At 35.1% G+C, this 18,915-nt stretch overlaps 1 protein-coding gene across 1 annotated transcript in view; it reads left to right on the plus strand.

The window, feature by feature from the left end:
* The window catches only part of LOC114338335 (protein trachealess), a 192,002-nt gene extending 173,360 nt beyond the window's left edge, over positions 1-18,642 (plus strand). Inside the window, exons 9-10 of the mRNA XM_050641585.1 lie at positions 16,939-17,063; positions 17,120-18,642. Of these exons, the coding sequence (XP_050497542.1) occupies positions 16,939-17,063; positions 17,120-18,189 (1,195 nt within the window). The 3' untranslated portion in view covers positions 18,190-18,642. The remainder of the gene's footprint in view (positions 1-16,938; positions 17,064-17,119) is intronic.
* The last annotated feature ends 273 nt before the right edge of the window (positions 18,643-18,915 follow it).

Below are 18,915 nucleotides of genomic sequence, written 5' to 3' on the forward strand. Positions count from 1 at the left end.
GGAAACAGCCGAAATGAAAGTCTTACGAAAAATAACAACAAACTCTAAAATACAGAGTAAGAAGTAACGAAATACGAGCGAGATGTGGTACCTATAGAGACTCAACACATAGAAAGAATAACAGAAAATATAACAGTACGAATAGCAAGAAACAAATCACCAAATGGAAGATCATTGGGATGAGCGAGGCTAAAAACCGAAGTAAAACAGGCATGAGCGTATTATAAAGTGGGAAGAAGAAGAAGAATATTTTTCGTCGTCTTATTTGACTTCATCCTTGTGCCATTTGGCAACAGACTTAGGGTTAAGATTTTATATTTACACTTTTTGATATGTTATCTGCATGAAATTATAATATTGTCTTATTATAATTTCATGCAGATATTTTGCATATCACGCATATCATGCATAAAACAAGAATTTTTCAATCTTTATGATTGTTTAAAAAAAACAAAGCAAAGTTAGTTGTACGTTAGATGAAGTAGTTTTTAATCCTAATAGCAATATTATTAATATTGAAAAATATTAAAATATTACTAAAAGATTTTTAAATTGAAAACTTATTGATCCATTTCCTTGGTAACACCTCCATGGCTTCTAAAATTTGCAAGCCAAAGCCAGATGGATGCTGAAGCGATGAAGACAAGAGGGAATTCAAAAAACTTACAATTCACGACCCCGTCTGTTCAGCTGGTAAATTCCAACAGAAAATGGACCTAGTTACTCAAAGAAGTAACGACAAATATAAAAATAAAATAAAAAGTTCCATTTTTATTCAGTTGCAATGCGAAGGCAAAATAATCTTATTTTTCACTTAAAATACGGAGCGCAGTCCAGCCCTCTGAATCGACGATTTTCGACTCTTGTTGGAGTCTCATCGGAGAGAACGTAGGCCTGCTTCTCCATATTTTAAGTGGTCAACACCGAGAGTTTATCCCCCACACCACAACTGACGTGAATGGACTGGGTGACTAGCGTCATCTGGCAATTGAAAGATAAAGTAGTTTTCAATCCTAATAGCAATATTATTAATATTTAAAATTTTTAAAATATTACTAAAAGATTTTTAAATTGAAAACTTATTGATCCATTTCCTTGGTAACACCTTCATGGCTTCTAAAATTTGCAAGCCAGATGGATGCTGAAGCGAAGAAGACAAGAGGGAATTCAAAAAACTTACAATTCACGACCCCGTCTGTTCAGCTGCTAAATTCCAACAGAAAATGGACCTAGTTACTCAAAGAAATATTGACCAATATAAAAATAAAACAAAAAATTCAATTTTTATTCAGTTGCAATGCGAAGGCAAAACAATCTTATTTTTCACTTAAAATACGGAGCGCAGTCCAGCCCTCTGAATCGACGATTTTCGACTCTTGTTGAAGTCTCATCGGAGAGAACGTAGGCCTGTTTCTCCATACTTTAAGTGATTAACACCGAGAGTTTATCCCCCACACCGCAACTGACGTGAATGGACTGGGTGACTAGGGTCACCTGGCAATTAAAAGATGAAGCAATGTTCAATCCTAATAGCAATATTATTAATATTTAAAAAATATTAAAGACAGACGGGGTCGTGAATTGTAAGTTTTTTGAATTCTCTCTTGTCTTCTTCGCTTCAGCATCCATCTGGCTTGCAAATTTTAGAAGCCATGGAGGTGTTACTAAGGAAATGGATCAATAAGTTTTCAATTTAACAATCTTTTAGTAATATTTTAATATTTTTAAATATTAATAATATTGCTATTAGGATTGAACATTACTTCATCTTTTAATTGCCAGATGACGCTAGTCACCCAGTCCATTCACGTCAGTTGCGGTGTGAGGGATAAACTCTCGGTGTTGATCACTTGAAGTATGGAGAAACAGGCCTACGTTCTCTCCGATGAGACTCCAACAAGAGTCGAAAATCGTCGATTCAGAGGGCTGGACTGCGCTCCGTATTTTTAAGTGAAAAATAAGATTGTTTTTTCTTCGCGTTGCAACTGAATAAAAATGGAATTCTTTATTTTATTTTTCTATTGGTCGTTACTTCTTTGAGTAACTAGGTCCATTTTCTGTTGGAATTTACCAGCTGAACAGACGGGGTCGTGAATTGTAAGTTTTTTGAATTCCCTCTTGTCTTCTTCGCTTCAGCATCCATCTGGCTTGCAAATTTTAGAAGCGATGGAGGTGTTACAAGGAAATGGATCAATAAGTTTTCAATTTAAAAATCTTTTAGTAATATTTTAATATTTTTAAATAATAATAATATTGCTATTAGGATTGAAAATTACTTCATCTTTCAATTGCCAGATGACGCTAGTCACCTAGTTCATTCACGTCAGTTGCGGTGTGGGGGATAAACTCTCGGTGTTGATCACTTAACACTAGAAGCACCAGCATTTTTGCATACCTAGAAGTACCGGAGCGGTCAAGATGACGGGTATTAGAATTTTATATCGCCAGTCGTTTTTGTATGCTTTTTTACTTGAAAAAAACCTATATTGTGTTAATACCTACTAATAAAAGACATATTTAGTTAATTTAAATAAATTATTAAATTATTTAACCACAATTTATGCAGTAGCAAATTTTTTTAAATTTTGCTTGTACAAGATATACACACAAAAATTTTACATATGTATATGCCAAATTTCACATGTTTTATTTTTGTTGCAGTTCCCTGTTTGCCACTGCCTACGTTTATTATTTAATTCAGGTGTTGTATCTCCGATTTGTACTATCTAGAACATTTTTGATAATTTTTCTCTGGTACAACTGATTTCCACGGTTAGCTCACGTCTTCGTGTTTGAACATTTTTGATTTGTATAATTCCATATTTTCGTTTTTTTTTATTGACGGATAAATATCCTTAATTGCTCGGGTTATTGTTATCAGCTGCAACACTGCTGGTAGCCTTCTTTCGTAATACTTTTTATGCATCATGACAGTACATACTTCCTTTATTCATAAATGGTCCCATTAGATGGCTCTACTGAACTACATGTTCCCCTAGAAGTTGATTGTCTGGTCGTTGTTCATCTATCCCTAGGTAAGGAAATCCGTTCAATTAATATAATTTGGACTAGACATTAGCTGTAAGCCAGAATTTAATTCCAAACTTATCAGGTTTATACGCCATGTACTGAGTGAAGTGATATTTTGCCTTCGTGGGAAAAAGCTGTTCGTCAATAGATATATTTTAGCCAAATATAGGTATAGCAAAATATACAATTCTCAATAGATGGGTTCCATATTGCTGACGCAAGTGCAAATTTATCTATTGATAATCGCTCAGATCTGGTACTTTTTCTCCATAATAAGGACGGCATTTTTTTAAAGGTAGACATCAATATATTCAAAAAGTAATTACACTAAGTACCTACCTGTAAAAGAGAAATTGTAATCCTTAAATAGATGTACTAAAGTCCTAAATTATCAAGTTTCCAAAATCACTATGAATAGGTAATCTTCTTCTTCAAATGCAAATCCAGTAATGGATGTTGGCGATCACATTTTCCATTAACTCTCTGTTTCTTGCAATGTGTATCAGAGATTGTATGTCGTTAATCCCTGTCCATTGCCTTATGTTTCGGAGCCAGGACATTTTCTTGCGTCCTATTCCTCTCTTGCCTTCAATTTTACCCTGGATTATAAGTTGAAGGAACTGGTATTTTTCGTTTAGGTATAGTCGTTATAGGTAATACAGAAGGTCAAAAATAGAAAGCAGTCAAAATAACTGCTGGTGCTTCTAGGTATAGAGTAACACATCTCAAAAAGTAATTACACTAAGTACCTATAAAGGAGGAATTATAATCCTCAAATATATCTAGGAAAAGTCCTAAACTATCAACTTTCTAAAGCAACTATGAATAAGTAATACAGAGGGTCAAAAATAGAAAGCAGTCAAAATGACCGCTCTGGTGCTTCTAGTGTTAAAGTATGGAGAAGCAGGCCTACGTTCGCTCCGATGAGACTCCAACAAGAGTCGAAAATCGTCGATTGAGAGGGCTGGACTGTGCTCCGTATTTTAAGTGAAAAATAAGATGGTTTTGCCTTCGCATTGCAACTGAATAAAAAGGGAATTTTTTATTTTATTTTTTGTTGTACGTCTTTACGGAATTGTCATCAGCTAACCTCAAAATACCTTTAAAATATTCAATTACATGTATTAGAATTTTCACGTTTTTCCCTATTGACCGGCGTACTAAATATGGCGTTTTTATAAAGTAAAATATAACACGCCTGTGTTATACCTCAACACTATAAAACTTCGACTGCACCCGGTATTGGCACGTTTCGCAACGTGGTCTCAGGACCGGCGTTTACCTTTTCTAACCTTTCGACACGCGGAAAAGCAGTAAAATCGATTCATAAAATCAATTTGCCAGAAATCCCCAAGCAGCATACTTAAATATGGTCTACGTGTCTTACTTTTGAAATGGACCTATGGCATCTCACATCGAGCGAAGAAGAACCTACCTACGTGAGCTTTTCGAATACTCCAGTCATGGACGGAGTTCTCTTCGTCAGAGTCAGACGCTAGTCTATAGGTCATCCGATATTCCTGTACAGCTGTGTCACGTCTACATACGTGTTCGGGGTGCTACTGGTCTTATAATATCCTACCCCTTCGATCCAACACAGATACACTTGTATCACGTGTCCTTCACTTATGGGTCAAATTACTTCTTTATTAAAATCGCCTAGACGAGTAAATAAGGATTTCCTTATTTGCTTATACAGGGTGTTTCAAAAATTATTAAAAAGAACATCATTTAAAATTAAATAACTGAAAAAGACTGATATATTTTGTACACACGTATGACAAATTAATGAATGGTAAAAGAAAAGTAAACATAGTTTCAAAAGTTATGCATCACCTACAAAATATGGCCATTTTCAGAGTTGATTTTTTCGTGAACAGCTTACCGCATCCCGTAATTTTTTTTTATTTTAGATTTTTCTTTGGTATTTATACAGTTGGGCAAAGGTTTACTCAAACTTCTTTTTGAACTTATACCGGGTGGAAGAAAAAAAATGTTTTTGTTATGTAAAGTTTGAGACCTCCTCTAGGGAGGATGAGCTATAAGTATGGGTATACAGTAAGGTCTCGTTTTATACGGTGGATACGTTCTACAGAAAAGTGCATATAAAAAAATCGCATTAAAAAAGACTTTACTTGCATTGAAAAAGTAGGGATACGTTCCGTAATTGTCTAAAATCACATAAAATGGTGGACATTTGTCCACCAAAAACTGTATGTCTTTGATGTTTTTTTTTCTCATTGGGCCAAATAAAATCTTAAAGAAGAAATTACAACTTACGATATTGAGATTGCAAAACCTCTTCGAATGGAACATAACAGTTTACGACACTTAATTAAATGTTTCAATCCAGAAATCAAAATGTGCTTTTTATTATACTGCAACATGAAATCAGCAACATTTATGCCGGGTTGCATCAACAGATCTTAAGCTTAAGACGTGCTTTAAGCTCAGCTTACGAAACATACGTGTTACACCATTGAGTCTTAGATCAATTTTCAGCTTGTTACAATGGATTGCCATGTGGATTAGATCGATAAGAATAGAAAATTGTGGTGCAAAGTAAGTTAGACCTAAAGCGGCCCTATCTATAAGCTGAGCTGGGCTAAGCTGGAGCTTAAGATTTGAACTCTTATGCCTGGTTTCACCAACAGATCTTAAGATTAAGACATGCCTTAAGCTCAGCTTACGAAACATACGCTTTGCATCATTGAGTCTTAGATCATTTTTTAGCTTATCGCAATGGAATTGCCACGTGGACTTCATAGAAAAGAATCGAAAATTATGGTGCAAAGTAAGTGAGACTTCAAGTGTATGTAGTAGCTACTTGCTACATCATGTAACAAGGGAATACCCGAATTGTAAACCCTCAGATTACTTACATCTAGATGGGAATAGTTGTTAATATTAATTATACTAGTTCTTAATAATAGAAATGTTTGGATGAAATACAAACCGCACAACTTCAAAATCACATTAAAATAATCCGCCTAAAAAGAGACCTTACTGTACTTCGAAATGGTATTTTAGTCTCATGTGTTTCATTGCTGAAAAGATTTTATTGAAAAAAATTATAAAATTATTTTAAAGTTAAAAAAAGTTGGATGATGATTGAAAAAAATCTATCAAATAACGGTACATTAGGACTTTACATTTTGCAACTAAGTTCAACTTTGAATTAGAAAACAACAACTTTATCAACTTTTTAAACTTAAACCGTTAAAAAATAATTCTTCTTCTTTCAATTTCAATATCTTCTAGGAATGTTCACATGACCCTGGCAGTGTGCGGACGCGCATTGTCGTGTATTAATTGAAATTGGGGACCAGCTTGTTATGCAAACGGCATAACATAGGTTCGAGAATAATATCGCGGTAGTGTGTTGCATTCAGAAACCGTTTCAGATAAACGAGATTGCTTCTTCCACCAAGAATGATGCCACCCCATACCATTACACTGCCGCCTTGCTATCTATGAACCTACTGCATGGTGGCCAATAGTTCAACATTGCCAGATCGTCTCCAAATTCTTGTGGGTTTTGTAATCGGGTGCAAATCCAAATCGTGATTCATCTGTGAACATATTAGAGGCTCACTCACGTCTAACCTAATGTGCGTGTTCTTGTGCCGACTGAAGCCGATGAGCGCGATTCCCTCTGGATAACACAGGTACCCTCACAGGTCTTCGAGCATTTAACCCTACTTCATGCAATGTATTTCGAATGGTTTGGCCACGTACAAATACCTGATGAGTCTCTTACAGCCTCATTTGTAATTGTGATGCAGTTGCAGTGTGATCTCGCAAATACTGTAACAAATGGACCTTCAATCTGGTTGGTTATCCCTGTACGGCCTGTATGATGTTCAGCAACATCATCAGTTTCTTGAAACCTTAACCACAAACGGTTAATGACACTTCTGTTCATGTAGAGGAACTCACCATGATACAATAAATTTAGGAGATATGACACCAAAGTGTTTCAAATTCGTTCGGTTCTGCGCATGAAGTCAATACGTGACTAGTTAGCGGCGCCAATTTAAAATAACCTATGGATAACATGAAGAGTGGAAGCATTGTGGTAACAAAATTACGGATTATTTATGTTAAATTTCTTTTTACGAAACGTAGTGATAAAGTAATGGATTTATTGAAGACAAAATAGGCAAATGTGCACTTAAAATAGTGATGTTTTCATTAAAATTATTATCACACTAACGTAATTGTGACATTCACTGAATCCAATGAGAAAAACCTTTACCTACTAAATTTCAATACTTTCCGTTATTAAAAAGGTTTTTCGCATCTTCATCAGTCCCGTCTTTGAGAGGATGTGGAATCTTATTTTCGTTAGAGGTTTGGTCATCACATCTGTAACTTGTTCTGCAGTGGAAATTTGTGTAAAGGCTTTTTAGTTTGATCACAATTTCTTAGGCTATATCTTCCTGTTTCCATATCTACCGATTCTTTTATGGTCATCACCATTCTATGAGATTATTTCAGTATCGATCTCATTTTGTTCTAATTGAGAAATAGCTATATAATGATGGTCATATTTAGAATTATTTTCTATAAGGAGGTATTGTAGAGGCAATTGAACTCATTTCTGACAACCAGTTTTTCCAAATGTTTAACCTGTTACAGAAATATCAGAAACAAACAACAACAAATGACAAAAATGTCGGGATCGTCACGTATTGACGTCACTTGACATTTGACAGGAGCTGCGTGGTGTCATATCTTCGGTTTCATTATATCATGGGAACTCACCATTGTCTCTTTGACTTCTGCCAGCTTGAAGCATCCCGATAGCACGCCACTGCATTTCGCGATTTAAATGATGTCACTTCATTATTGGCAATTGCAAAACTAAATAAAAATCCACACTGATATTGAAAATCAAGTACCAATAAAGAAATATTGCTTTTTATCTTATAAACAAAAAACTCATATTGAAGTTTTGTTAAATTTTTTATAGACATTCTATCAGCATTACCGTCCAAGTTAGTACAATAATTGGCAAAATAACAAAAAAGATTAAAAACATAAATTTATTTTTGTATTTGCAGCTATTATTGATGTAAAGCTATTAATATTAGGTGTCCCCTAGATTATCTTGATTATCATGCTAGTGACGATATCCATCTGGACATGATGACCTAATCGATAATTTCTTAAATGAGAATTGGGATCGTGTACTAGCTCATTTGAAAAGTTGTTCAATTCTCTATTCAGTAATGCAAACATTAACATAATTGTTTATACAGGGTGGCCAAAAATAATAATGTTTGAATTAAATTAATTGACACAATCAGAAGTAGGTATGTATGTAATTTATTTAATTCAAAATACATTTTACTGCTGTCAAAAAGCAGAGAAATATTTTAATTTGACAAATAATTGCTAGACAAAGACATTGCTTTTCGCTTAAGTTAAATGTTCAAACTGCCACTCATCTACCTCTTGGCTGTCATTAAAACGATGAAGAAAATCTTCTTGGCCATTGAGGGTTTATTTCTGAAGTTATATTACGAATTTCCAATTAAATTCTAATTTCTAATTTTTTAAATCTTACCAATTTTAATGTTGTTCTGAAGCTATTTCCGTGTGGCATTTTTGTAATCAACTATTTTAAATGGGAAATAAGCCACAATTTTACTAAAAAAAATGATTTTATAAACGTTTTGACGTTCACATCGGATGTCGTTGTCAAAATACAAAATATTTATAAATTAAACAAAAATGTTGGTGCTTAGTAAAAAATTCTTCTTATAATTTATTTAATCTGACTCATTTATATCGGCAATTCAGACATATATTATACATTTTAAAATAGAAGACTTTAAAATGATATTGCCAATTTTTATGAGTTGCGTTCCTGGGACGACTATACTGAATATGTATATAAGGTCACAATTTGATATTAGTTTTGAGAGTAAACTTAATGTAAGACCTAATACTTACGATGTCGGGATAGTATCACGAGGTTTTTTCCTGGTTTTCATCGTGATTTACTATGGAATCTCTAACACGAGAATTTTACTGTCACCGTTGCATGTGGTTGTCTTTTTAAAGACAGATCACATGTTATGATTTTTTTGTGACGGATATTCTTGAGTTGGGGTTGATTTCATGTAATCGAATGAAGTATCTTTCAGTAAAGTCGTCCCAGAAACGCATCTCCTAAATATTGGCAATATCATTTTAAAGTCTTCTACTTTAAAATGTATAATATATGTCTGAATTCCCGATATAAATGAGTCAGATTAAATAAATTATTAGAAGAATTTTTTACTAAGCAACAACATTTTTGTTTAATTTATCAATATTTTGTATTTTGACAGCGGCATCCGATTTGGACGTCGAAATGTTAATAAAATAATTTTTTTTAGTAAAATTGTGGCGTATTTCCCATTTAAAACAGTTGCTTATCAATTTTGTGGTCGATGGATCCAGATCATTCTTATTAGACCAGGGCGCATCTGTAAAAATATTACTACATTTGGATGTTGAGAGGTGACTCATATTTTTTTGCAGAAATTGCTTGAAAATAACTTATATAATAAAATTTGAGTTATCCTCTCACTCAAAAAGGTCCGGAACATTGTTTAAATAATCATAATGTCAAAAAATGAAGGAGAAATTCGATTTTTTCTTGGTTTCTTGATTATAACTTTAAAAATAGTCATTTCCGAGAAATGTTGCACCAACCTAAAAGTTGCGTAATTAAATTTACTACAATATAGGATTAGTTAAAAATTTCAAAAATTGTCACCCTTGTTGCAAAATAGCAATAATTGCGAAAAAACCATAAAAAACAAGTATTTGCATTTTACGTTTCTCAACCATTTATGCTACACTTAGGACCTCCATATTTCACCCAGAAAAACTTTATAATATAGAAAAACAATACTGTAAATTTTATTAAGATCGGTTTAATACACTTTACAAAATAAATTTTGCAATCTAGCTTTCGCAAAAAAATATTATTTTTTCAAAATGTCGCAGGACTAAAAATAAAGCATACAGCAAGTTGACTTTTTTTGCATATAGAAGAATACCGTACCTTTCATTTGCAATATGCAAAATTTAAATTTTTTAACTACCACGGCGTCAGGAATTTTTTTTAATAAAAATTAATTTTTGGTGCTTCGCGCAGGACAGCGGATACGTTTGCTCTGATTGGGCATTCCAATGACCTTTGATAATGATTGATAAATTTTAATTTTTAGTACATTTCGATATAAATAAATAAATTTGTTTATTGCAAAATAAAAACACATTCTCTGTCCTTTGAAATTACACTTTTTTAGCAAAAACTTTCTTTGTTCATATATATTTTAACTTAAAGAATAAAAGTTTATTATTTTTAAACATGCAATTGTTTAAACTACATTTCACAAACAATAATCAAATTAGTTTGATTTTTGTGGAATTAAAATATTAAAATACAACAAAATATAGACTAAGAAAATAAGATATTAGATAAAGATTGGAAGAAATTTTGGTGGAAATCAACTTGTGTGAATCGAACACCGCTGTCCTGCACGTAGCACCAAAAACTAATGTTTATTTAAAAAAATTCCTGACACCGTGGTAGTTAACCGATTTTAATTTTGCAAATTGCAAATGAAAGGTATAGTATTCTTCTATATGTAGAAAAAATTTGAATTTTCTATTTGCTTTATTTTAGTCCTGCAACATTTTGAAAAAATGAATTTTTTGCGAAAGCTGGAATTCAAAATGTATTTTGCAAAATCTGTTAAACCGATCTTGCAACTTTTCTCAGAAGTGAATACATCTAAAGTTATAATCAAAAAACGAAGAAAAAAATCGAATTTTTCCTTAATTTTTTGACATTTAGATTATTTAAACAATGTTCCGGACCTTTTTGAGTGGGAGGATAACTCAATTATTATTATATGAGTTAACTCCAAGCAATTTCTGCAAAAAAATATAAGTCACCTCTCAACGTCCATCTCAAAACAGATGCGGACTATATTGCAAAGGCGGATCCAGGACCGATTTTTGGGGGGCATGAACTTGGGGGATACCGGGGGGTCTGTGGAAAAATTTTCCACATACATTTGAGTGCCATAAAAACATTAAAAACTTATCCTTATTTGTGTAGCAAAGAAAAATAAGCAATTTTTTTTAAATTCTCGGGAAAGGGGCATGGCCCCTTCTCTGGATCCGACCTTGTCTTCTTGATTACTTTTAAAATGTATTGAATTGAATTAAAAGTAAATTTTTCCTAATTTTGTCTGTTATTAAATCACTTGAAGAAGTTTATAAATAAATAACTAGTACTACTGTTCATTCAACTAATTTGCAAGAACAAAAATAAGTTCCCATATAAATAATGAAAACTTAAAAGAACTGAAGCTATTTCCTTGTGTCATTTTTGTTATCAACTATTCTAATGGGAAATAAGCCACAATTTAACTAAAAAAGTGATTTTATTAACGGTTCGACGTCCACATCGGATGTCGTTGTCAAAATATAAAATATTAATAAATTTAAAAAAATGTTGTTGCTTATCTTCTAATAATTTAATTTAATCTGACTCATTTATATCGGCAATTCAGACATATATTATAAAGTAGAAGACTTTAAAATGGTATTGCCAATATTTAGGAGTTGCGTTCCTGGGACGACTTTACTGAAATATAGTTTATTCGATTACATGATTTACCATATAATCTCTAACACGAGAATTTTTCTGTCACCGTTGCATGTAATTTTTCTGTCACCGTTGCATGTGGTTGTCTTTTTAAAGACAGATCACATGCTCTGACTTTTTCGTGACGGATATTCTTGAGTTGGGGTTGATTTCATGTAATCGACTGAACTATCTTTCAGTAAAGACGTCCCAGGAACGCAACTCATAAATATTGGCAATACCATTTTAAAGTCTTCTACTTTCAAATGTATAATATATTATATCTGAATTGCCGATATAAATGAGTCAGATTAAATTAAATTATTAGAAGAATTTCTTACTAAGCAACAACATTTTTGTTTAATTTATTAATATTTTGTATTTTGACAATGACATCCGATGTGGACGTCGAAACGTTAATAAAATCATTTTTTTAGTTAAATTGTGGCTTATTTTCCATTAGGATAGTTGATTACTAAAAAGAACTATAGCAAAAACTTTAGTTTTTAAAAATAGAGTTAGCTTCCATCAAATTTAAGTCAGTTCTTTGCATTTTTTTATAAGAACTTGTTTCTAGCATAAAATAAATAAATAAATAATGATCCTATTAGCGGAAACACGAAATATCGAAATATTAATAACGATTTGATATGGATATAAAACTGCCAGGTGAATAATGTCACTAGTACGATATATGTCAAAAAATCATCATTTAAAAATAAAAATTCACCTGTTTCGGTATTTGCCTTCAAAATCGTCCAATCTCGAAAAAATTAATTTATTTCATAATTTTGCTCCCCCCTATGTACTAAAGGCAGTACGATAAGTACTAAGCTTTTCCGCCCGATGCCGCCACTGTCGCAAATGAAGTATACTGTCATTTAATGCGTTCTCGTAGACGACTAATGTCAAAATTTCAGCAAAATCGAAATTATAGTCATCATCATTCTCTTTGCCTTATCCCTATGCGGGGTCGGCTTCCCTAATTGCATTTCTCCACACAATTCTATCTTGGGTCATATTAATGTTAATCCCCTTTACCAACATGCCCTGCCTTATCGTCTCCCCCCAGGTCTTCTTTGGTCTTCCCCTCCTACTCCTTCCAGGAATCTGCACTTCAGCTATTCTTCGTATTGGGTGATTAACGTCTCGACGTTGAACATGACCAAACCATCTCAACCTATGCTCTCTCATTTGGCATTAATTGGTGCCACACCTAGACTTCCCCTAATATACTCATTTCTAATTTTATCCTTCTTTGTCACTCCACTCATCCATCTAAGCATTCTCATTTCCGCCACATGCATTCATTGTTCCTCTTTCTTTTTCACTGCCCAACATTCAGTTCCGTGCATCATAGCCGGTCTTATGGCTATTTTATAGAATTTTCCCTTCAGCTTCATTGGAATTTTTCTGTCACACAACACATCACTCGCTTCTTTCCACTTCATCCATCCAGCCCTAATTCTACTGCACGCATCTCCATCTATTTCTCCATTACTCTGTAATACCGATCCTAGGTACTTAAAACTATTGCTTTTCATAATCATTTTACCATCCAAAAATACCATTTTATTTGTAGTAACTCCATCTTTAAATGAACATTTAAAATACTCTGTTTTTGTCCTACTAAGTTTTAAACCTTTTTCCTCCAGAGCTTGTCTCCACTGTTCCAGTTTTGTTCTAAGTCTCTTTCGCTATTTCCTATTAACACTACATCATCAGCATACATTAGGCACCATGGAATACTACCCTTTAGTTTCGCTGTTATCTGATCCAAAACTAATGAAAATAAATAAGGACTAAGCACCGAGCCTTGTTGCAATCCTACTTTCACCTGAAATTTATCAGTCTCTCCCACACCTGTTCTAACACTAGTCGTTACTCCCTCATACATATCTCTCACAATCTTTACATATTTGCCAGGGACTCCTTTCTTAATGAGTGCCCACCACAGAATCTCTCGAGGAACTCTATCATATGCTTTCTCAAGATCAATGAATACCATGTGAGCGTTGGTCTCTTTATTCCTGTATTTTTCCATCAGTTGCCTTACAATGAAAATTGCATCTGTTGTTGATCTGCCCTGCATGAAGCCAAATTGATTATCGGATATTTCGGTTTCTTCACGTATCCGTCTATCAATTACTCTCTCCCATATTTTCATGGTGTGGCTAAGTAGTTTTATAGCCCTGTTAGTTTGTGCATTGTTGTATGTCTCCCTTGTTTTTGTAGACAGGTACTAATATACTGTTTCTCCATTCGTCTGGCACTTGTCCAACTTCCATAATTCTATTAAATAGACCTGCTAGCCAAGTTATTCCTGTCTCTCCCAATGCTCTCCATACTTCCCCAGGAATATCATCTGGTCCGACTGCTTTTCCTTTCTTTATTTTTTGAAGCGCTTGAGCCAGTTCCTCGTTTGTTATTCTGGTAACCATTGCTGTTACTGTCTCCGTTAACTCCACAGGCTGTCTGTCAAATTCTTCATTTAATAAACTGTCAAAATACTTTCTCCATATCTTTTTGACATCCTTTTCGTGAATTAGTATTTTATTATTTTCATCTCGGATACATCTAATCTGATTAAAATCTCTTGCTTTCTTTGCTCGCTGTTTGGCTATTTTATATATCTTTGCTTCGCCTTCCCTGGTATCAAGTTGATCGTATAGGTTTGAATACGCTTCTGCTTTAGCTTTTGCTACTGCTACTTTCGCTTCCTTTTTGGCGACCATATAGTTTTGAAGATCTATGTCCGATCTGGTTTCTTGCCACTTTTTGTATAATTTTCCCTTCTCTTTAATTTTTCCTTGTACTTCACTTGACCACCACCAAGTCTCTTTATCCTCCAAATCGAAATTATAGTATGTATTGTTGTAATTTCGTGTGAAAGTCAGCGTGTCCGCGGATTTTAATAAAATGGAAAAAGAGCAATATCGGTCGGTGATTCGATGCTTGTTTTTGGAGAAATCAAAGAGCGCTTGGATGCTGTCTACGGTGACTCTTCTCCTTCAATGGCAACTGTCAAAAATTGGTTTAATGAGTTTCAACGTGGACGAAAGTCGGTTTTTGATGAGCCATGCGTAAGTGCCCCGAAAATGGCTACCACGGAGAATAACGTGACAAAATGCCACGATCTTGTATTGGCATACCGCCGACTGAAGGTGCGCGAGATAGCTGACACAGTAGGAATCTCAAAAAGCCACGTAGGTCATACCCTGCATGAAATTTTGGGCCTGAGAAAGCTGTCGGCGCGATGGGTGCCGCGTTTGCTCACTTCAGACAATAAGCGCAACCGTGAGACCACTTCATAGCAGTATTTGACGCTATTTAAGTGTGATCCAAAGGAGTTTTTACGTCGTTTCATAACCGTCGACGAAACATGGATTCACTGGTATACACCAGAAACCAAGGAATAGTCGAAAGAGTGAACAGCACCCGGCGAACGTGATTCGAAGAAGGCGAAGACTATCCAATCGGCCGGAAAGGGGTTGGCCAGCATTTTCTGGGATTCACAAGGTGAAATCTACATCGACTACTTGGAGAAGGGCAAAAATATCACAGGGCCCTATTATGCCGAATTATTGGACCGATCCAACGCCGAATTGAAGAAAAAACGACCCCATTTGGCAAAGAAAAAAGTGCTCTTCCACCATGACAACGCACCGGCTCACACCTCCGCCGTCACCATGGTCAAATTGGTCGAATTGGGCTACAAACTGTTGCCCAATCCACCGTATTCTCCAGAGTTGGCCACGTGCGACTACTATTTGTTTCCAAACTTGAAAAAGACACTCGCTGGGCAGAAATTTAAGTCGAATGAGGAGATCATCGCCACCACGGAAGCCTATTTTGCAGACCTAGAGAAAAGGTATTTTTCAGACAGGTTAAAGAAGTTGGAGCATTGCTGGGTCAAGTGTATTGAGCTGAAAGGAGACTATGTAGAGAAATATATTGCCACTTTTCCAATTTTTTTTTCTTTTGTAGGCTATGTACTTATCGGACTGCCCACTATACCTACAGCGTGTCTACTTAAGTTGGTAGCATATGGGAAACTTTTTTATTATTAATTTTACGAAAAAAAGCTATTTTTCATAAAAAGCTCTCGTGAAACTAAGGTATCGTTAAACGGTCAATCTCTTTACAGAAAGCCGACATAAAATACTTTGGAATGTATTTGGATCGCAGCCTCTTATGGAGAAAACACATCTTTACCAAGTGAAAACATCTGGGCCTCAAACTTAGCAAACTATATTGGCTAATAGGCCGTAAGTCAAAACTGTCAATTGACAACAAAGTTTTGACATATAATGTTATTCTGAAACCTATTTGGAGTTCTATAATTCAGCTATGGGAACACCAGCTAGATTAAGTATCGAAATTCTTGCAAGATTCTAATCAAAAGTCCTCTGAATGATAACTGATGCCCCATAGTACGTTCCAAACAAGTCGATAACACGAGACTTAAAAATAACTGTCAACTAAGAAGTCACTAAACTCCATTACAACGATATGAATAGCGCCTAACAGACAACTCCAATAATGTAACTCAACGAAACGAAAGACACCATATGACCTGTTAACTATAAACTAGTCGCAGATGCTCAATAGAATTTACAAGCAGAAGCCCAATCAAACCCCAATAGAGGGTCTCTTTTCACCAAAAGCAACCGGCGAAAGCAACGCAAGAGCATTTCGACTCGGCGCTTTATGTTTAAATACACGTGTGTCCACATAATAAAAGGCAATTCAACTGCAACTCAACCAGTTGCTCATTAGTTGCGAGCAGCGCTGCATATCGCGTCACAGTCGCCAGTTGACCTCTACAGTTTCCAAGAATACTCTTGAGCGAAATTAAAATTGTTTGACATAGCTCGTATAAGATTGACAAAATCTTATATCTGGTGGTTGCATCTTAGGTTTTAGACAATGTAAAACTTTTTTGAATAATAACTTTTTTTCGTAAAATTAATAATAAAAACTTTTCCATATGCCAACTTAAAGTAGAGTATTTGTAGTATAGGAAGAGAGAAGTGCATATATGTTTTATTGTGCTCTGGCTTTATGATCCAATAATCATTAATTTTTTGAAAAGATGGTTGGACTCGACCACTGAACATTATTTTGTGTTGAAATTTTATTTTCGTAATAAAAGCACTGTATATCCTAGCTGTTAACTTAGAGCTCGGGTTTATAAATAGTTAAATTTATTTCGTTGTGAAATAAAATATAATAAGTTTCTGTTGCAGCCGACGGGAGTACGAGTCTGTCGTCATGGACTGCTGCCAGCTGGACGACCAGAGCCACGTGGTAAAGAGAGAGGAAGCGAGCAACAATGAACCAGAGAATGGATCACCAGACGCCGAACGTGGAGGTACGTTGACGTACCACCAATGCTAGTATATATATTCTAACTGATTCTGTGGTCAGATGACCTGAATGGCGGAGGCCTCACCAACCCACCCCAGGACTCCAGTCAGGACTTGGAGGACGCTACCTGTGAAGGTAATCCTACCGAGAACGACACGTCCACGACGCAAGAGCCGGGAGATCTTCGGTCCCATCGCCTAGACCTTGTGACGCAACTTCAAGCTACTCCGATCGTCAACGCCAACAAAGATCATCGTAAGTCATTTCCTGCTCGCCGGACATCCAAGAGAAAAAACACGTCGTCCGATGAAAATGAAGAAGAAGAAGCTACCACGGCCCATCGCACTTCAGCGATAAGTCCAGCTTCATCTTGCCATTCCACCAATGGCACCCATCCCTTAACATCTGATGTCACCGGCGAGACGAGTCCTAAGAAGTTGGATGATACCGTCAGCAGCGTTACGTCAGTGAAAGACCTCGAGAACGCCATGTCAAAACATCTTCCTGCCTGCAAGTCGCCAATTAACCAACCAACAGATTTCAGTACAGACGCTCTACTGAAACAACAACAGAAGACCACTATCCAGTGGATCGGAGCTCATCACCAGCAGCTGCAGCAACAAGGCCCATTACCTGCTTCAGCCCTCTTGAGGCAGCTCTACGCCAATAGGGAGAGTGTGATTCGTGCTAACGTACAGGGCAGCAGCAGATCTGGTAGCTCCCCTGGCTACTATCCTAATGACAATCAAGTTGGTGTGGGTACGTTACCTACATCTCCTACCAGCGAAGGATCCTCATCATATAGTGACCATCAATTCTTACTATCACAACATCAAAATTATCCCACTAGTTATTATATGGACTATCATTCCATGACTCCCCCTTCTAGTGTGTCCCCCCGTGACAAACAGCAATTACACGGTGGTGTAGCATTTGACTCGACAGTACCCTATCAAGATGTTTTAAGGCATCAATATCCAGATAGTCCTCTACCTTTAAAACCACAAGTGTATTCGTATGTAGATCAACCACAATTTTATCACCACGGATCAACGGGGACGGGGTTCCATTTGTATCATTCTAGTAAAAATACCCCCAGTACTCCTTCAAACTGGTATCCACCATCATAGTAAAAATAGTTTATACTATGGACATTTAATTATCAATTTTTCAATACGATATGATGCCAACCTTTTAGTCCAGGGAAATAAGATGTTTCTCAGGACTCTGGATAATCCAGATATCTGACAACTTTTTTAGTTATTGTAGACCTACATAAAGAAAACCTACCTGTTCTCTGTCTATAGTTTGGAGCCGTTTTTTAATTATTAACAATTTAGTACAAAAAATGGGACTTTTTGATTTTTTGCATCCCATTAAAAAGCTTCAAACTGGCGATATTTGAAAGATAAAAAGTCAATTTGTTGCTCCTTAAACTGCAAAATAAGACAAAATCGGTATTTATTTAACTATTATTAAAATGAACGTAGAAATTTGGTAATTTACCCAAAGTTGGATATTGGGGTACTTAACATACCCTCAAAATTTCAGACCGATCTATCAATTAGTTTAAAAGATATTCTATTTGTTTATCCCATAGACGTTTTTTTTTAATAACAAAAGACAGAAAATAATAAAGATATGGCAAATCGGCGTGTGTCAAATAAAAGTGGAAGACGTATACTGTGAATATAATTAACAAAGTTAAAAAATATTTATTATAGTCGAAAAAATTATTGACATTTTTAGTTTATAAACATTTAGAATAACTTTAAAAATATTGTCCGTAGAAAAAATCTTTCTACATGATCGAAAAGCTGGTATTTTAATACGAATTTTAAAATAAAAATTTCTTC

This window comes from Diabrotica virgifera, chromosome 10, assembly GCF_917563875.1.
Source record: "Diabrotica virgifera virgifera chromosome 10, PGI_DIABVI_V3a".
NCBI classification, from domain to species: Eukaryota; Metazoa; Arthropoda; class Insecta; order Coleoptera; family Chrysomelidae; genus Diabrotica; species Diabrotica virgifera.